This window comes from Dermacentor albipictus, chromosome 4 (assembly GCF_038994185.2).
Source record: "Dermacentor albipictus isolate Rhodes 1998 colony chromosome 4, USDA_Dalb.pri_finalv2, whole genome shotgun sequence".
In the NCBI taxonomy this organism is placed as follows: domain Eukaryota; kingdom Metazoa; phylum Arthropoda; class Arachnida; order Ixodida; family Ixodidae; genus Dermacentor; species Dermacentor albipictus.
The window spans coordinates 93350469-93371758 of NC_091824.1; the positions used below are offsets into that span (position 1 = coordinate 93350469).

Genomic DNA, 21290 nt, shown 5'->3' on the forward strand with positions numbered 1-21290 from the left:
GTCAGTGACAGCACAATGCCAAGATTGTGTGACAGTGGCCGCATTATGATTATGCTGTGGCAAAAGCAAGAAACATTATTTTTTTTATAGGCCAAGGATATAGAGGTGTGCAAGTGTCAAATAGTAACGTCTAAATAGGCATGAACAATGATAAATTTACCTGTGGTCAGCCCGTGAAAGGTAAAAGTAGCCTAATGAGAAGGGAACAAGTGCTGCTGTCTGCTTCCATTGATTCAATCTTACTTGGATGTGCATAATTGATTTGGGTCATCTGAAGGTGGAACTACATGGTTCCTCTGAAGTTCTTGTCAAACTGGCATTCTTCTAACATATCTAATTTTGTAAGACCAGACTATCTCCGACTATCGTGCTGAAGATTTTTTTTTTACTTTCACAGACAAGCACTTGCATCGGCGTGTGCTCTAAAACAGGCTAATTTTAGCAATGCAACAACGGGAGTGACGAAACGTCAAATAAAATATTCCTTAGTGAGTTGTTAGTGGCTGCATGTCCTGGGGCCATGTCGTGAGAATGTACTGCAGTAAGTGCAACCATAAACCTAGCTCGTATAGAGCATGTACCCTTCGTAGTTTGGAAAACTCTAGGAACAAGAAGGACAACACAAAGCAAATTGGTAGGGATTCACAACTGAAATCGCAAATCCCTACCAAGTTGCTCAGCTTAAGTTTTTGGGAAAAAACAAGCTCAGGTGTTATGTGAGAAATGCCATTCACTAGAGGTGATATCAGACAGCAGGCTGCACTTATGCTCATTCACAAATGTTGTACTAATAATTTGACAGATGCTGAAAGTGACTGCTTTGGCATTCTAGAAGTCTTCATTACAGATGTATTACGGTGCAATCAGGCAACATTGTTATTTCAACCTAGGAGTATCGAGAAGGGGAAGGGGGGTCAACATGAGCGTGAAAGTGAATGTTGTGGCATAAAGTATAGTGGCATAAGAGGCAAGGGGGAAAACAAGACAGCAGGCTAGAAGATGTTTTAATTCATTGTTAAATTAAAAGCCCATGAAAGAAAAGTTGCAGTGCCAAATGTCCTTTCTCCATCTCCTTTCCTTTCAGCATTTAATTTTGTGATAGTAACGTTGCCTCAATATCTCCACGGGACCTCCAGCAGCAGCTGCATGACGTTCACCATCTTAAAGACCAGCTGCAGTAAAATTTCCACTTTGGCAAAATCATTTATAAATTAGTACTACCGTATTCCTTGGTGTATAAGTCGCAGCTTTTTCTGAATGTCCATGCGACTTGCATAAGTCTTTTTTTCTTTTTCTCGAAAAATACTGCCGTCAAAATCGGATTGGATGCTATGGCCATGTGAAGCGCGCTGGGTTGGCCACCTCTGGCAGTTGCTACGGGGTGCATGCATGCTATGGAGGTGCCGGGTTCTTCTCGTGATCGAGTTGTCGAGCGCCGTGCGAGAAGCACAGAGCAGCAACGCAAGTAGCAGCAGGCTGACCGCGAGTTGACTGACTACGAAGTCGTCGCATCTAGAGATAGCTTTCAAGATGCAGTGCACGCCGCTGTGCAAACTACGCAGTTGCAGCCATGGTACAAGCTCCCCCCTCTCCGTGCTGCCTTCCCACTTTCCTCCCTTGTGCGCGATTTGGCTTACCGTTTCAAGCGCTCACTCGCATATACAGCATACAGCACGTGGGGACGATGTTATCGCCTTTGGACTTTATAAGGAACATTACAGTGACCACAATGGCAGAAATACGCCTGGAATGTCCATATTATTGCTATCGTAATTTTATAGGAATGGCACCGATACGCTTGCACGTGACCCGCATTCACGAAGTGAAACATCACTAACTTCTTTTTACCCCTCCCACTCCCCCCCAAATCGCTTACCGAATGAACAGGTGTTATACACTGGTGTGACCTATTTACATTCACTCCCCTCCCCCCCTTCAAAACTGCCGTTTTGAGGGGGATGCGAATTGTACAAAGGTGCGACTTATAGACTGGAAAATATGGTACTATATAATATTGAAGCATTGTTCACAAAGCTGTAGGACTGGAAATTGTAGAATTCTTTTATTGGTGGCCGAATAGCACCTAAGCCGATGGCACAGGCACCTTCTGGTTCTCCCCAATTTCCTGCAAGTGGTAATGGCAGCGTTGTTGCTCCCTCCACTGCATCCCCCCTCTCATCAGAAATGTTCACCTTTACAAGCTTTTCGTGACACATCCACTCATTTAAATAGTAAAATTTTGCATGGAAGCTGTTTCTGTAAATAGCCTCATTATGCTGTCCAATATTTTGCTGCATTTAGCCTTTAAGGGGCTGCCACACACCTCCAAGAAACACATTTTTCTGTACATTTTCAGTCATAGCAACAGCACGATCTTGGAAATATTAGTGAAACCTCATACAGCAACTCAACCTATTGCACATTCAACAGGTGGCACACATAGCATTACAGAAGGAAAGAAGTGCATGCATCTTCTGACAGCAGTCGTCCCAAGCACACAAGGATGATGAAGCCACATGGCATTGCTTTAACTTTTTTTATTAGAGGCTTTATACATTGTATGCTTTATATGCAGTGGTTGTGGTATCACCAAATGCCTCAGAAAACTGCCTAGTACTCTTATTGTACTTTAGGAAGCTGACTGCCTGTGTTTGGGGCATGACTGATGCACCTGTGCATTATTTGCCATCATTAAACAAAATCATTAAAGATTTCATATTTAAACTTGCGACTTAGCAAGCCGAAGTATGCGAGTGCAACCAATGAGACTCTTGAATGTGGCTGAATTATGCAGAATAGTTCATTAAGCTAACATAAATTTATAGCCATATAGTTTCATGTGAGTACCCCACTTACATGGAGGCATGCTAACAATGACTAAGCTGAATCTCAGTTAAAGGGACACTAAAGACAAATATGAAGTCAGGCTAAAGTGATAGAGTAATGCTTGAGGACGTCTAAGGAATCAGTATTGCCACAAAGAGCTTTAGTAGTTGAGAAATTCAGGTAAATACAGGACAATTTGAGGCTCCCCCAGGACATTCAAGTACTAGCCTAGTGATGCAGACACTGCTCAGTATAATTTTGTTGCTGTTACTCAACCACTCTTAATAAAATATAATTGCATTTCATTACAAGATGGAAGAAAGTGCTACTTGTCCAGCTCTATTTGATATTTATAGAAAAAAAAAAAAAACTCCTTGACATTACCCTCAACGACGACTTGGGCAGACTAAAGGTTTCGCTTTCACTTGACTCTACACTGCTTGCACTTTCGTGTTTCAGTAGTTTAGTTATAGCGTAGTGCTGGCTGGTTTTTCTGCTTGTGAAACTCACACAAACTGAAAGTAGCAGAGAATGTCCATGTGATGTTGCGGGATGCCCGAACGGTCCCCAACACTTCAACAAGAGCAGCTGCAGTGGCGAATCAAACACTTTTTCTGGGCTTGCTTTTTCCATGGCCACGTGTTCGCGTTTTGAGCAAAAAACTGTAGCGTCGTCTGCCGGGTGCCGCTTTACTCAACGTCTGCAGTAAAGGGCAGTGATTGCATATGCAATGTCACCACTCTTTGCTCGCGGATGGGCAGTTGAATTGCACTAAAGATATGCGGACCCTTCAAACGTGATTTTCTCCTAAACTAGGTCTTTTGGCATGAAACAGCTGCTGCAAGGCTTATGGAATGGCATTTTATCAGTCCGCGCTGCTTAATATTTGCTTTTCATCACCATCATCAGCCTGGATGATGATGATATTTGCCTTTAGTGTTCCTTGAAGGCCTGTCGCAGTTTTGCTCAGATAAAAGAAAAACCTAAAAGCATTTGTATGCCCATTTTGCCACAGTTAATGGAATTGCTACGATTGTTTTTCCCGGGACATTGCAACACTGTGGCAGGCAGTAACTAAGGTTGAGCTTACCCATGGTTAGTGTGCTTCTGCACACAACTTGCAAGATTACTAGAAGAAAATGTGGATTTAGTGTTTGTACTGTATATGGTGCCAGTATGATGGTTCAGCAAGCATAGGAATGATTAGAAGTTACCATGTCTAAACTTTGTCCTTGTGGCTCATGGACCAATTTCAGTGGGTTGAAATCTCAAATCTATGGCAGGCAATCAGCACTGTAAGAATGTAAAGCTGCCAATGTTTTTTTCGTCATTTATGTGCTTTGTGTCCCGTGTTGATCGCTTACCATGGATTCTCATTAACCAGAAGCTCATTATTAATTAAAAATGCTTTAAAGCAATGAGTAGTGTTGTTTAGCCTCTAATTTGACAATTTTCATAGTTACTACAAAAAATTTGCGATTAAATTTGCAAGTATAATTACTAATTTTGAGTGTTACTGTTAAAATATTATTGCTGTTAGGGACACACACATGCTAAAAGGCTGTTATCATTCACACAGCAATAATGTGAATTATTGAATTAACTGTGTGCACAAAACATTTAAAGAGGTCATGACACCAAATTTTTTTAGCTTGGATTTATGCATTTCATGTTAAACTTTAGTAGGCATAAGGGCTCCTAAGGCCTCCCGATTGGCGTAAAATGCCAACACGGCAAAATTCAACAGAATGTTGAATTCAACTGTATCCAACATAGCAACCTAGCCAAGTTGAGGTTGTTTGGTCACCAAGCCTTCCCCCCCCCCCCCTTTTTTTTTGAGCAGTGAAAAAAGCTTCCGCACGGTTGACAACAGGGTGTTGTTTATAGTGTTATTCTTAGTCCTTGAAAATTATTTGTCAGGACACATTAAAGGGGCCCTGAACCACTTTTTACCGAAGTGGAGAAAGGCATTTGAAGTGAAAATAGGCTATTTCAGAAAATACATTGCCACAAAAAGTACTTCAATGCGTTCAGCAGAAGCAGAGTTATTGGCAATCAAACACGGCCTCCGCTGTGCTCCCGAAGGTGCAGTGGGGCATGCCCACAACAATCCGCCATCTGAATGTCACCGCGGTGCAAAGTTCATATTTCATTTTGGATGTTAATGTAGATGCCACGACTTCCACCTTTGGTGCCTACGACACACTAAAAATAAGCCAAACGTGGTTGTCCTCAGCGAGCCGCAGTGGGCTTAGCCAGTGGACTAGTGGCGGCACCTCACGGTGGCCGTGGTATCTACGCCATGTAGCCGACTGCAGCTTGGATGTCAGCTATTGGCCAATAGCAGCCATCTAAGGGAACGTCAAAATAGCGCGTCTAGAATAGTGTGGACAGGGCCTTCCTGTGAAAAGAGCGTTTCAGAGCAAGGTAACTTCACAATCCACTTGCAAGCTCCACGCACCGCATACGACAGACAACAAAACTTATCTGAGATGTTCACAGCAGCTTTTGCTGCCTGCTGACTATGTTATTTCACCAAGCCTGAGGGGTGGTTCAGGGCCCCTTTAAGAATTTTTCTACACAAACTGCTGCAAGCTCTACATCATTCTAAAAATGATTTAATGTGTTCTTGACAGATGCAGTTCAAGTCATAGAGAAATCCATGTACTTCCAACGATTCAGATAGTAGTTCGACAATTGTAGCATCAGATGACCCTCTAGTAATAGTATGAAACTTCTTGAATGTATGGAAACCAAGTGTATCATCACAGTGCTATTACAAGTGGGCTGAAAAAAACTTTTTCTGCACATTTGGCTGACTGTAAGAGCATGACACCATATTACCAGCTGTGCCAAATAAAGGAGCAAGAAGACCATGTGGCAGTTGGCAATTTGCTCAACGCTTTTGCTGAAAACCATCGTCAGTCACATTGACTGCACAGACCAGGAGAAACTTGCATGTTCACATTCACAAAACTCCAAATTGTGCTTTCTGGCTCTACATTTTATAGCACTGTTCCTCCCAACACTTGCTGTACTCGCGTTACTTACCTAGTACAGTTGGAATGTGCACAAAGCATTGTCATGCACATGCTTGTGTGTGGCAACAATTTACGTCCGCATCCACAATAAGCTTTGAATATGCTGAATGTTCCGGAATGCCTATTAACCTGGAAATTGAAGTATTCACTGCACTTTAGTAAGGCTCCTAAAATATTTCCAAACAATTTTGTAATTGCCCACTTCCAGTGTTTGAGCAAAGGTACTGACTGAAGTGGAGGTGTGTCTTTCAAGTAACTCAACACAGGAGATTGCAGGGAGCGTTATTGGAATGCACAGACCTCCTCAGTTGAGCGACGGCACTACTCAAGTTGAAGAGACTGGAGTCGAGCTATATTTGTGAATATGAAAGTAAAATGCAGTGAAACTTGACACTGTCTAACTTTTGTATTGGGCCTCGACTTGAAGCTCTTCGACTCCACAAATAGAAGGAAAGTGCAGCCCTTGAAGTGAAGGGGTCACAGCACCTCAGTTGCATTCCTTGCACTATTCCTGCAATAAGCAGTTGAGAAACGCGGCCCTACTCAAGTGCTGAAAGCACCTGGTTAAGGAATTTTTATCTGAGGAATCGCCTAGGAGTGATAGGCAATGGTCACTACAGTTGAGGCTTGCGATAGCTGCCTCTGCCTTCTGAGGTCAAGGTACAATGCCCAAAGGCTTATATTAAGTCCAGTATGTCTGGTATATTGCTGACAATGGCATATGCTGAATGCTGTCATTTGTATTGTCACGAAGGGCGCACCTGATTTGTGTTGATCCATGCAAATATTACACATTGGAGTGTGTACACGCCTTATCTCTTGATAGTGCCAGATGCGCAGCGTCTTTATTTGAGCACACTCTGATCAGTCCCTTTGCAGAAAATGCGGCAGGCTGCTGCTCCTAGCCACAATACCCTTCTTTTTTGCTGATATTTTTGTAACTAAGTTGATATTTTTTGTTTGTACACATGCTCTAGCATCTGTGTGGAACGTTGCTTGGCAGACCATTGTGCTGGCCATCACCTGTATCATGTTACATTCAGCTCAACTCTAAGGAGCCATGAAATTTTAAACCTTATTGAAACAACCTAAGAATCAGAGCAATTATGGAAAAACTTGCCAATTCTCTCTTTTGCTTGAAAGGTTGTGTATCTTTCAGGTCACTGTGACAGCATTACTCACATAGCTCGACGTTGGTAATCTTTTCAGTTGGGCATATTCCAAGAAAACCTGCATGCAATGTTATAAGAACTCATAAAGGAGTGCAGTTTAGTGGGTGTTCAAGTCCACTATCACACAAAAAAAGAAGAAAAAAGCTCGACTCTCAACAATTTGCGCAGAGTGATAAGCAATGGCCCTCGCCAGCCAGATATATTATTCCAATTGATCGCAGTATGTGTAGAAAGTGATTGAATGGAACAGAGCACATTCTCAGGCCTTGTATACATGGAAGAAGGAAACAAATTGTGAGGGAGCATGAAAATGTGAAACAAAATTGAAGGCAGCCCAGCATGTGACCATGTCTCAATAGCTTTGGGTGTCGTTGCAAGAAACAACCAAAGCTGCAGAAGCATACTGGGATAAAATGTGCATAGAGCACCCAATCATGTGCACAATGATTGAAACCTACTAGAAACCAATTCTAAACCAAGTTCATGGAGACCGTATGCCAAGGCAGAGGGGTCACACGAAGGGCCAACCTTTAGAGCCACAGGAGAGGAAAAGAAGGTGCAGTGGGCAACTTCACAGAGAACTGATTTGCAAAAGCTGGCTGCGTGACTTCACGCTCCCTCCTATTTTTGTTCCTCCCTCGGTGCTTGTGTCCAGAGTTCTTGCAGCACTTCAGTGCTTAGCTTAATTCTTCTACACAACTCTTGTCATAGAGGGCTACTCTACTTTTTTTTATGTCTATTGTCATGAATAAACATTTTCACTATTTCTGTGTCCACACTCGCATCGTTTTAAGATCTGTTGAGGCAGTTATTTTTGGTAATAAAGCAATGTGTACTTTTGAAGTAAGTTGTTTTTATTTCGCTGCATTTCGCGGCACAGTAAGACAAGTATGAAGTACTTGACACAGACGGAACATTCCACATGTATAATACTTGTGAAAAGCCACAAGTGCAGCTCTCTGTAAACACAAAAATCGTTACAAGGAAGTAAGCAAGGAAGAACACATTCCTGACTTAGTTATGTACATGCCTATCACAGGCAACATTATCATTCAAGGCAACCACAGCTGGTTTTCACAACTTGATCGAAACACAAACTGAAAGACCATACACGAGGCATTAAATTTCACAAGAGCTATATCACGAAGAAAAAACAGTAATAAGAGATCGTTGAAGCTAACAGTAATTCCTGAGGGAAAGTCTTAAATACAGCAATGAGAGCCTGCGCTCTTAGCTGCCTAGCGCACTCTTAGCTGCCTACTGCTCTCTTGAATGCCTTTGCAATACCTTTGGTGGGTTATTAAAGGGAATGTCTTACATTCAAGATCTTCCATCTGTTTAAGACTTGGTAAAAGCTGAATGTCTATATGGCTTAAACATGTCAAAAGATTCTGACTTTACCCTTACTGAAGCAGTTGATCATAAACGTTCTAGCTAATGGTTCCCAAACAGCTTTAGCAATGTTCGTAGCAGAGAATTCCCAAACATCACTATGAACAGAACATCCATACATAAGTAAGTATATATCTGTACTTATGTGGAGGTGATGCAGTCACACCACTACAAAATAAGTGCAGTCTGGACTGCACACAATTCACGGATGAGCTATGACTAGCTCTTGAGTATGTTGGTTTCAACGCTCAAAGCAACCACAGACTTAAACCATATACCCTTAATGCCCTCTAAGAAATGAGCACATGCTACATAACACTTCATTAAGCTTTACAAACGACCTGAAGCAAGCAGCACATAAATAAACCAGGCAGAAGTTAAGACATGCTTGAATAAGTTTCATGCACTCACAAGTGTGCCTCGGTACTCCTCGAGCATGTTGAACATGTACTTGGAGCACCACATGCTTGGCCCTCATGTGATAGAGTAGATCCTCGGTCTGGTCTGAGCTTGCATAAAGGCAGCATGCAGCCACAAGCTGATAAGAATGAGTAACTACACATTTTGCAAGACGCCATGGACCGTGATGGCAAATAAATATAGTCGTCTGGAAGTGACAGGGGATCACAAGAGAAACGATAACACCAGGACTTGTCACACGGAGCAGCACAGGCTACCTCCAACTGGGACACCAGAAGGAGCGGCAGTTGTTGCAGACACCGTGGCTGTGAATGCCAATCCTGTGCCGACGCATCTCGTAGATTGTTGTGTTGATGGCGACGAGCCAGAGCTGCTGGAGAAGCATAAGTGCCACCGGGATGGCCACCAGCAGTGCGTACACGGCGGACACGAAACACAGTGATATGCTGCAGAAGTAATAGACAGACGATGTGCAAGCATCAGCACAGCAGTCTCTCCAGTGCTCCAGTCAGTGGGGCCACAGAACAAGAATGGATTGGAGGAAGAACTCCAGCATAACTAGATTAATGTCAGCATGCTTCAAGCATTTGTACCCATAGTGATGATGATCGCTAATGGCATTCCCCTTTGAGTTAGGGTGGCAACAAACAGACACCTAGGCCGTGTGTCTAATTTAGCATTCTACCTATCCTTACCTTTTCTTATAATATCACCAACCTCTCTGACAATTCCATCTCCATCTCTCCCCTGCCCCTCTTTTTCTTCTCACCAATGATCCAATCATCCCTTGCTGCTCTTCACTGCTGGCCAGTGAAAACTGCCATCAGCTTTGAATCCTAGCGCTTTTGGAAGGAGGTTGTTCCCTATGGTTCTGCCTGGCTGGAAATTTCACATCCATTATAATGTCCGGAGTCATCTCTGGATATTTTCAGCACCAGATGCAGGTCTAACCTTGCGATGAATATTTGCTCCTGTATGTTCTTATTCTTGGGCGGCCAGCTCAGGTTTCCAAAAGAAAGACACTACCCTTTGTGTTGTAGTACACTTTTTTTTCCCCCAATTTATTGCTTACCATCCTTATAAAGCTCCACAAGATCTTCTTTTGTTCTCATCTTTTTCACCCAATTTACTGTCTCTGTTTCCTTCACTCCATTTTTGATGACCCCAGGTTGTTTACCACCAATTAGCCTGTACTTGGTTGTGACATTAACTTCTCCCCTTCTGTTTGTGCACTGTAGCTATCGATCTTAGCATGGCAGTGCCATTTGGCGAGGACAGTACAAGCACCTGCATACGGGCGAATTGGTGCCACAAATACATGCTCCACCATGTGTGTTGTGAAGATTTGTAAAAAGACTACCAGAGGGAATCTCGTGCTACCATTTGCCTCAGCAATCAATGTATTAGGGGCATGGGCAACAGACTGTAGATCGATTTTTTTGACAATGCCCCTTCAGTTTTAAACTTAATTTCTAGAAGTTCACTCATCATCAAGGATTTAATAATTACACAGCACTGACAAATTTAACAACAGCCCCTGTGTGCTACCACGTAAGTAGTGCTTCAAGAGTTTTGCAAATAAAAAAGCATAATACCAAGAACAGTTTCCCAATGTTACTACGTTACAATGTTACTATGGCAAATGTTACTACGGACATTTAGCAATGCATATACACTTCACGTGTATCACCGTATTTACTAAAACCTAAGCACCCCTTTTTCTTTCGTCCATGAGTTTGGTGCTTTGATTTTCAGCAAAACAATCCAAAGAAACTTTCCTAAGCACTTCTTATGAGTTGTGAATTCAGTTCAGTTTATTACCTTAAAAGTCCCCCGTAAGGGCATTACATAAGGGGTGAGTTTCTATAAAGATAGCGAAAACATTGTGAGAAATAATTTCACAAAATGGTCAGTTACTAGTGAATGCGAAAGTATTAATGTCCAATTGAGCACCGCCAAGTTGTCCAGGGTTATGAAGCACTCATGGGCAAACGAGTGCATTGAGACAGTGCTTTGTGATTTGGCCTTACTGAGGCGCAGTTAGAATGCAGGCGAGAACTTATGCAGACCAGGAATGCGCAATTGACACAGGCTTCCAAGAGTGAGAGTGAAGGTGATGCGGCATTGCTGGGATGCCCTCTCCCGTCACACAATACCACAGCAGCATGTGTTTCCTTTTGCCTACTCTGCTCCGTCAAGGTACGAGCCAGATTCGCTGCTACAGGCACCGCCCAGCTTTTTCACTCAACGGGCCATTTTGACGCTTTGGCATGCATGGTTTTTTCGATTTTTCCATCTAGCGAACACAGGGGTATGCATTACATGCACTTTGCAATTCTCAAGAAGGCTAAATTATTTCAGTTTATGAAGACAATATACAGCGATGCTAAACCCATCTGGAATAAAAAGAAAATATTTTTGTTTCATGGCTCTTTTTGCATTTCTTCAGCAAAAAGACATTGATCAAGCACAGAAAAAGAAGGCCTCGCTACTCCTTAAAATTTGGCATGGATTGCCAACTTTTTCTGTGTGTTTGGGTCATTTGTAGCAACAGTCTTTGGTTGCTCTGAAATGCAAAGCAATTCTTATTAATCGATGGACTATTTAAAGGGCTCAAGAAGCCACTGTCAAAATCCATGACATCACGAGGAGATGGTGTGAGAACTTTGAAGGTGCCATCACCATTTGTCTTTCGTTCATGCCCCTCTTTCTTTTACTTACCAAGTTTCCACTCAGGTTAAGTGAGCTTTTTGGTATTTCGTAAGCTTAATGTACCATTTACCCATCCAGCTGAAATTAATATTCTTCCTTGGTGTTCCATCGAGAGTGGCTAACAGTAGCGTGCACTCTGTAACTGTTTTAAACTTCTCTCCCTCTGTGACATTATCTCGTCTGCATGAGCTATCAATAGGGACATTTAGATTTTGCAGATGCAAACTGGTCTACACAAAGTGCCATGCCCAGCCTGATTTCTTTCGTACACCATTTTGCATTCTTTTGTAAGCTCGGCAGTTTGCATCTCCTAACTTTGCATATGCAAAATCTAAAACTCCCTAATTAGGTGTCTTTACTGCTTATTCTTGCTTTATGGCCTCAATGAAAGAAGTGTTATAGAGCAGTGGTACTACTACCTGATGTGGCCAGACAAAGCTGCAAGAACAAAGAGCAGCTTTGGAGCTCGTTAACTGTCATACACTGTAGACCCATAATGAAACGTGTGTGAACCAGGGGTTCTGCAAGAACAAGTTTCCTGGAAACTCAAACCAAGGACACGAAACTAACTAATGCATTGCAATGTTTGCAATGACCAGACTGTACTCCGATTTTGGGTTCTAGAAAGAAATTTGTTTTCTCCTCACTACCTCTGGCGGCCATACTTTTGACCACCGAATGCACAGCCGACAACAAAAGTTTACGGACCACAGGACCCCATGAAAACATTGAAAATTCCTGAGCAGCCTTTAACAGTAGCCAGTAAAGCTGCCCACACACCATAGTGTTGCTTACATGTACTAGTGGAGGCTGGAAATGCAAATACCAGGCTGCATTGTGAGGCTGTGGAGATATTCAGTTTTTTCTCGGATCTCGTGGTCCGTAGACTTTTCTGATTGACTGTACATGCCACCACAGGGAATTATGTCGCGCAAAGATCTGCCATTTTGAGGTCTGCTTTGCAATCTTGCAGATAAAAGGTGAAGGGTTGAATATTCAGCACTTTACTAATTATTACTATTACAGTGGTTTGACAACACGCATATAACTTTTATTAGTCATCTATACGAGTTCTGCCACCTTGAAAAATGTGCTTGAAGAGCACGAGGCGCATAAAATGAGCGGTGCAGCTGAATTGATTGAAACATGTTTTTACCTCAGCTAATCATGATTTTAGGCAGAAATATGGTCCGATCTGCCGTCTCTATGCATATCGAACATGAAAAAAAGGAAATGAAAACATGGCCATGTGCCATTGCAAACCTGCCAATGAACAGCAATGTTGCTTTTGGAATAACAATTAGTGGTCTCGTGGCCAGAAGTATGGCGAGAGCGTTTGCCACTGGAAGAGTATAAGCATTATGCGAGTATTCGACGAGGTTTAACTTTGAGATTGCTTTGGTAATTTTTTAACATTTTTTTTTTATCGGTTGACAGGCTGATATTGCATTTCTGCAGCTTCAAGGTGTTCTTAATGTTGTCAGGTTTAAAAGCCAGAATTTAAAAAATTCTGTCTTATTACAAACATGGAGGGAGGTTAGTTATACTTTTTTAGATGGGTAAGAAAGTTTTGCATGCAGCCACAAAGAAAGTGCACTCACTGAATGTCCTCATAAACCTCGAAGCAGTTGTCCGGAATGAGAAAAGTGTCCCAAAGCATCTTTGGCCGACAGACAGTAGTCAGGGTAAGGTTTGCGCCGTACACCAGAGACACCAGCAGGCCAACCAGGCCAAGGATGAAAGCTCGGTGGTTTTTTTCACCAATGCACGTGTCCAACCTGGCACCACATGATTCAAAAGCAATGTGCTTAGCACAACACAGAATACACCTGAGAAATGGTCACTGACCACTCCACAAAGTGGCAAGTAATCAATGCATTCTTTGGGCCTCTCACCGTGCACTAAAACATCTGTACATCAATAAGCATATCCCAAGGTAAGCAACATGGTTTTGCAACTTTCCAGTACAATAGCTATGCTATGTGGTCTTCCTCTGAAACACTCATGTAGCAATCATCGATTTTACTTTCAAGGCACTGGAAAATAATGTGTTACAGAACACCAGATATTTGCGGCAAACTATGACCTGAGAACCACAGGAAAACAATAATTTATCCCTTACTTAAAAAAAAGAAGCTGATAAAGGTGTAAACAATTCGAATCAATATGAACTAGTGTTGGTGGCACAGCAGTCATGACCCAATCCATTTCATTCGAGATACTCGTTTCAGCACTTCTCACTCTCTACTACACTCCTTAGCAAATTTCTTCTTACATCTGTGCTACTGAACTTTAGTAAGTTGATTACAACATTCTACAGTAGGCTTAAATTAATTCGATCCTGTCCAAAGGCCCCGTCCAGCACCAAGACCTTCTATGGGCCCTAACTTTTGTTATTTCAATCCTAAAATTGGCCTTTGCTGGATCATTTCAACTTGGCTGGTTACACATTCGCAAACCGACCCCAATGGTGACCGCTGTAGCGACTGCAATAGCAGCAGCACCCACTTTTGTGGCGCTTTGAGTACAGGGAAAGCATTGAACATACGTCATCTCCAATCAAAAACGCCTATTTTTGGCCTGCCCTGGGAAGATTTTCAAGCAGCAACCGTATGTCACAATGTCTGATTACATTATTTACCCGATTATAATGCGCGGCTTTTTTTTTTCTTCATGAAAATGGGGCCTAGGATTGCCTGCACGGTGCAATAGGTCAAGAAATCAAAACTGCCTTTGCAGCGTTTATACGCTTTACCGCTGAACACGGATGTATTGCGGCAAAGCTGACTTTAAAACAGTGTGGCGAACCAAACTTTAGGAAAGCAGGCTGCCATTGTGAAACACAATTTTCTTGCTAAGCAGTCAGGTGCGCACTAAATTTCTACTCAATTTAGGCGTTTAGTGTCACTTCTACATTAGTTTTCTACTTTGAACATAAAGAATGTGGCTATGCAATTGATTCGGGGGCATGTTAGACTCTGGCAAATACTGTCATTAAATCGGTGATATGTTGACATTTTTTACTCATCTTGTTTAATTCGACTCACTAGATAATTGAATTAACTTCGTCGGTCTTGTCAGGGTTGAATTAGTGAAAATCCACCGTATCAGAGTTTTAGAAATTGTGGATGCAAACGGCTTGCATATGCTAAAACGAGCCTTAGCACAATCAAAAAAGCTGCTCTTGGGCACTACACATGCACTGAACCCGACTGCTGTTGCATGCAGGTCAAACAGCATCTGCGAAATTTGGACACACTGTTTCTAAAGCTACCCTACAGACAGCAGATGAAGCAATATCGGCCATGCTGTGCTATACAAAGCATTCTCTGAAGCGACAGGAATGCTGCTACAGGACACAGATAATTTTATGTGGCAGCCTTCACAAGATTTTATTGGTTTAAGATCCTCACTCAGCACTATTTGAGTGCCACGTAAGAGAGCACTTTGCATGCAACAACATATTAAAGCACCCTTTCATGTTTAGTTGCCACATTTTTTGGTCATGTTCCTGTTGCTGTTTTTGTTGCATGCGTAAGCTTTTACATTTTGTGACAAACCTGCTACCAGCAGCAATGTGCACACTTGCATGCATGGTTGGGGTTATCATTGTTAATACAGTTCCACTCAAGCTTAAAGGTGCTTTAACTTTATCGGTTTTAACTTGCAATTTTTAAGGGACAATTAAAGAGCAACAATGTATCGGCTTGTATTCGTATTCTTTCAAAGCCATGTTCATTCATTTAGCTGAAGAAGGCTGTGACAGCATGGAGCATTTATATTTTACGTATTATGACACCTGTCACAGCCATAAGGTTCATAACCTTTTGATATTACAAGGTTAGCCGTCAATACTATAATACTTGTTGGAGAAATATGGGAGAGGCCTTTGCCCTGCAGTGGGCGTAACCAGGCTGATGATGATGATGACTATAAGCCACAGAGATGCTTCACTCTTTCACATCTCCTGATACACGTCTTCGATGCATGAAGCAGTATTCACATTGGGAGAAATCCGCATCCCTGCTGGAAGGAGAGTGCACCACGTGACCATTACGTCACACTTTCAATCAGGCGGCATGGTTCCTTGGACCTCCCCACTCAGTATATACAAATGCTCCACCATCCCCGGGGAGGAAGAAGTGCCCAGCCTTCGTGTGTGCATCTGCTCGGAGGAAGCACGCGACCTTGGTGCTCAGGAGGGAGGAAGGGAAGGCTTGCCAAAAACGGCGTCACGGATGGCACCTGCCATTATTCCTGGAAGAAGTTCTCCACGTGAATGCGTTTGACATACACATGACAGCAGGAGCCAATTTGTCAGATTTAGGCAGCTACAACGGTAAATGTTTTAAGCATTCCACTGCTGGTTCAGGCAGTATAAGAGGAATTTGCTTCCTTACTCTTTCAATGGTTCAGTGAGCTTTACATGACTGCCCCATTCATTTTGAGAGCATGGTACCACCATGGGCAAATGCGATTGTTCGTATATGGCTTATTCCAGTGAGCCAAACCACTCGCGACCTAGGCCTCAGGTTCTGGCATGGGTAAACATTCACTCAGTAAGCTCACGTGACAAGTTGAACATTATTTTTTACTTCTTAGTGTAATCACTTCACGGAGCTATTCCTTGCAATTTGTCTAGCTGGCACAGATGTACACAAAGAGCAACAAATGCCCTTTCTGAGTGTTTCCATTCGTGTTTTCATTTATTTGCTTTCAGGAGCACAAACCATTCTGGTTGGCTCATGCCTTATGTGGGCACACAAATGTGGGATGCCGCTTGTGATGCCAGAGTTTGCTTACCGCACAAGCTTATTAACCCTACAAAGCAAGTAGCAAGTTGCTGAATGGCTTTTGCTGGCAAAAGCGCATAGCTCACCAGACACAGTGGTGATCCCTCTTGAGGAAGCAGCGACCACAGAGGTGGCAATGGCTGCAGCGTGGTGGCTGCACCACTTGGCACACAGAGCACTTGGAATCCTCAGTCTCTGTGTAGGGCACACTGACACTGCATGCTGTCGCTTCAGCCGACTTGCCCACAGGCTCTGCGGTGATACTTGGAGCCAGGACATCAGGCGGGCAGTTGTGTACCCAGTATGCACACAGACAGGTGAAGCCAACTGCCAGCATGAGCACAGTGTTCTCAGAGAAGAGAATCTCCAGGTAAGGTACCACTTCAAGCTGGAATACGCCGAGCAGCACCACTAGGGATGACACAGTCCATGACAGGAAGAACCTGCAACAAGAGATAGACAGGGAGTCATGGAACAAGAGTGCAAGATGTTTTCTCAAAGTAACTTTCATTCAGTGAGAAAACAAGAAGATCATGGGCACTGTGGTGTTCACATGCCAAAGTTAGCACTGTAATTCTACGTGTCTCATTGCAAAGAAACTCAACATTTAACAACATTAGTAGCTCACAAACATACCCAACTTTTTCTAGTATTATATTTTATGGTTTCTCGCAGTGTAAGTCGGCCTAGTGTCTTGTGTGCCTGCACTGGTGACATGTTACTGCTTTCCATGTATGCACCCAGCACCTCTGCTATTCTGATCAGAAATTTAAGGGAATAGGACATCAACTCAATGGGAAAGGGTTGTTTGCACTTGTGGTAGAGCTTACAAACATTTACATCAGTTTTAGCATTTTACGCAACTAAACTTCAGATTTTCAACCACTTGTCCTGAAAATTAGCCTACTTCTGACTTGTTATGCAGGCAGTCTTTGATGCAAGCATGCCCTTTACTGAACGGATCATGAAAGAAAAAAATTTTATAGATTAATTACACATGAATATGTACAGAGAAATGCTTAACAAAGGGAGCAATAGTTTGCATAACTGTGGAGACTTGGAACTGCAACTCTTCCTTTTCATACCTCCAACAGTGTTTAGAATGATAGGCTCGACAAGATTACACTATGCATCATATGATCCTTAAGCATACGGGTTTAAAACCCTGGAGTGACTTGAGGGTTGCGACACAGAAATAATAAAAAAAATGAATTATATTCAGGGGTTTTATGTGCCAAGACCACAGTCTAATTACAGAGCGCACCATAGTGGGGGACTGCGGATTCATTTTGACCACCTGAGGTTTTACTTAATGTGCACCCAATGCATGGTACAAGGGCGTTTTTGCATTTCGCTCCCATCGAAATGCAGCCGTGGCAACCAAGATTTGATCCACACCATGGCGGGTGACCACCGTGATCCAGGTCTAGTACATACGTACCTCAAACTTTTATCAAAGCGTACCAGTTGCTCTACACTTGCATAATAATTATAAAAATCATGTGCCTTGACTAAAGGACAAAACACAGTACTTAACCCTTGGGCAAACATCAAATGATTCTGTAAGTGTTTCTGATGCATAAATAATTATGTGAAGGCACACTGCTCACCAGATGTGATGATTCTCCAGTAGCCACTATGCACTGACGTAAACCACTATCTGCTGAACATGTTATGTTAGATGCCAGCGGCTCCAGACGCATTCAAGCAAGTCAAGAGCCCACAAACACTACTGTTATAATAATAATATTTGGGGTTTTACGTGCCAAAACCACTTTCTGATTATGAGGCACGCCGTAGTGGAGGACTCCGGAAATTTTGACCACCTGGGGTTCTTTAACGTGCACCTAAATATAAGCACACGGGTGTTTTCGCATTTCGCCCCCATCGAAATGCGGCCGCCGTGGCCGGGATTCGATCCCGCGACCTCGTGCTCAGCAGCCCAACACCATAGCCACTGAGCAACCACGGCGGGTAACACTACTGTTATAAGAAGCTGCCACTGTTGCACCTCAGTGAAGCAGGCCTGGTGATGCCTGGTAAGTGAAGCGGCAAATGGTATGAGCACAACTATACTGAATCCATTGCATTGCACCAAGGGCATGCAATAGTGTATACTAACATATGGCAGTCCACATATATGATGAGCATATGACAGCATGTGGCTACCCCCATTGCCTGACAAAGTACAAGCAGCAGGGTAAATTCACTAGTTCAGCATGAGTTAAGAGCCACCAATAACTTGGGTGCTTCATAAATTATTTACGAACATCCATGTTGTCCTCATATTAGGTAAGGAAGCCTGGTTGATAAGGCACTGGAAGTATGACTGCTGTCTGTACACCCACTAGCATGCACACGATTTTGTCAGTAGGCTTCCTTGGCTGCTGATACTCTGCAAGTTGTAAGCCTTTGCAAAACATCAACCCTAGACAAAGCTGGACTTAGACTCACAAAACAGTTTTCTTTGTACAATGACAACATTGCACAGGCCTTGTAGTGAATTATTGCATTGCATCATCAGAACTTAGCACCACTGTGAGGTATTTCATGCAACTGAAAGTTGATTTTATTGCGTATGTTGAATCCACTGGTAAATATAAACAACAATATTATGTGGGGGTCACACGGTGCACGTTTGATTGCAATCGAGCCCAATCTGGATCGAACATATTGGTCATGACTAGCTTTTGCACATGCTGTGGGAGGGGGCCAATCGTGGTCAAGAATTTTGAGCCAGAGAGGGCTTGATCACGACCGAACATGACCGTGTGACACCGATATAACTTTAACCAATTATCTGTACTGATTAGGCTGAATTAATGGAAGATAACCTTACGTACACTCAGTGGCGTAGCAACAGGGGGGGCCGGGGGCCCCGGGTGCACGGGGCCAGCCGTGGGGGGGGGGGGGGGGGGTGTCATATACGTCTGAAGACACCCAAAAATTGTCCATATCCTCGCCTTCCTCGACTACACCTGGGGGGGGGGTGACAGAAGAGCTAAGGGCCCCGGGTGCCAGACGACCTAGCTACGCCACTGCGTACACTTTTGCTCGCTTTGGGCACACACTCTACTGCCATTATGGTCCATAGTTTTTTTGCAATAAACAATATATTGCAGAGGTAAACGTAAAACAACCTAGTATGATAAAACAAAAACAAACATTAATGAGACATATTGCAGGGGTATGTTTGGTTTTCCGTGTGAAATTCAGCCTCTTGCACATACTTAGAGATTCCTTAGGCATATTTTAAAGAACTATGTAGACAGCACATTAACAAAATGTCTGCCATTTTTCACAACTGTCAACCACTATGTTGACACAAGAGATGTGTAAACCATGTTACATCTACGTTACAATTTCTACACTCCAGTACATACAGTCTCGACACTCTTCCTTGATAACTGCGAGAACTACAATAGAAACCAAATTCAACTGCGCACACTTAATCAGCACTCAATTAACATACATTTAAGAGGCAAAATGCTCCCTTATAATGTGCCATTTACAAGCTGCTCGTTGGCACTCTGACACAAGGAGGCATGCAAATGTAATGATCGTAAGGCCGGGCCACAAATTTGTTAGCTAAGGCCCATTTCACGGAACTTAATCTCACGGATTAACCTACCGGTCCAAATACAGTAAAATGTACTATCAGTAGACAATGTTAAAAGGTTGATGGGTGCCCATGCCTCAAGTCACTACGTTCAACGTCGCAAGACAAACGCTACGTACTTCGTTCTCGTTCTGTTCCTGGAACAGCGCCGATGTATGAAGAAGAGAGCAAACGGCAGTGCCGCAAAGGTGATCATGAGCATTGTCCAGCTATGGCAGGCCAGTAAAAGGGCCGATGGTAGGAGGATGATCGGCGAGATGACATCAGTCTCCACCCGCTTCGCACCACCGAGCCAAGGCACCCGAATCCGGTCCATCACCGTGTCTTTGACGAGCGACCAGTGAGGTGCGGGAACCCGACGGCACTTCAGGAGCCTGCGGTAAGCGAGAAGGAACAAATGGTAGGTGAGCCCGCGATCAGCACGCTACGCAGCGTCGAAAACGATTAGGAAATTTTATTGACGCCCACATCACGTTGAGTGCATTCGAATATTTCCGGTTAGCGCCAAGACACCAGCCAGCCGAGAGCTTGAGGAAAGACGGAGCGAGGACCAGCAAAACACCGGCGAACACAGGGACATGTTTCCTCGTCAGAACCAGCCTCACATCGGTTCTCACAAAGAAGCAACTCCGCAGGTGAACGGCTGCAAGCTCCTTCAATGCGATAACGCTACGGACCTCATTGACATCGATAAGCAAGAACAATATTGCATTAAGAGCACTCGCCTGTCAAACGCGGTATCTAAGGCTTCGCAGTCGCATAGACATGCCAAAATGTGAGATCGCTCGCCTACTTCGGAGATGTACTCGCAGCAACAAAGAGGGTCGTCATCATGCATTCCACTGTGACCAGTTTTCATAGCAGCGCTGTCATTACTCGATTTCTATCGCGCTGCGGAATAATACGCCCGACACGGCATTGAGACGCAAAGCGCCCGAGTGCTCCAGTACACTCGGCATTTGCAGACAACGGGAGAGGGCGGTGCGGACAGGGGAGGAGCAAGGGATCTCGTCGTCACGTTGAAAGGAAGGGAGCGCCGCAAGCGCCGTAAACACAGAACAACCTCCTCGCGCAACGGTTGCAGGCCCATGCAGACCTACAAACTGCACTAGAGCAATGGCTAGAGCCCTGATAATGAAGTTTCGTGTTTTGCATAGACAAACGTACCACAAGGTCACCAGAAGCTAAATAATAAAAAGCGCCATCTGGCAATCGGCACACAAACATTAAACGGAATTATTTGCGCGGTTTACCCGAATGGACGCTGTTGTGAACGGCAATTGTGTACGGGTAGAATCTGCACGCGCAGTACAAT

The 21290-nt window shown here is 43.5% G+C and overlaps 1 protein-coding gene across 5 annotated transcripts; it reads right to left on the minus strand.

Moving 5' to 3' along the window:
- Positions 1–60: 60 nt before the first annotated feature.
- On the minus strand, positions 61–21084 carry GABPI (zinc finger DHHC-type palmitoyltransferase GABPI). Of its 5 annotated transcripts, none has more exons than XM_065454048.1 (5): positions 20701–21084; positions 20095–20349; positions 16443–16799; positions 13165–13341; positions 61–7097 (listed from the first exon to the last, which is right to left on the minus strand). In XM_065454048.1, exons 1-5 carry the CDS (start codon positions 20832–20834, stop codon positions 7073–7075), a joined length of 948 nt encoding a protein of 315 aa, XP_065310120.1. In that variant the 5' UTR covers positions 20835–21084; the 3' UTR covers positions 61–7072. The 5 variants fall into 5 exon arrangements, with proteins under 5 accessions (XP_065310120.1, XP_065310118.1, XP_065310121.1 ...); XM_065454046.1 differs by lacking the exon at positions 61–7097 and adding an exon at positions 7873–9297 and having other exon boundaries at positions 20769–21082; XM_065454049.1 differs by lacking the exon at positions 61–7097 and adding an exon at positions 7873–9297 and having other exon boundaries at positions 20765–21081.
- Between the last annotated feature and the right edge of the window lie 206 nt (positions 21085–21290).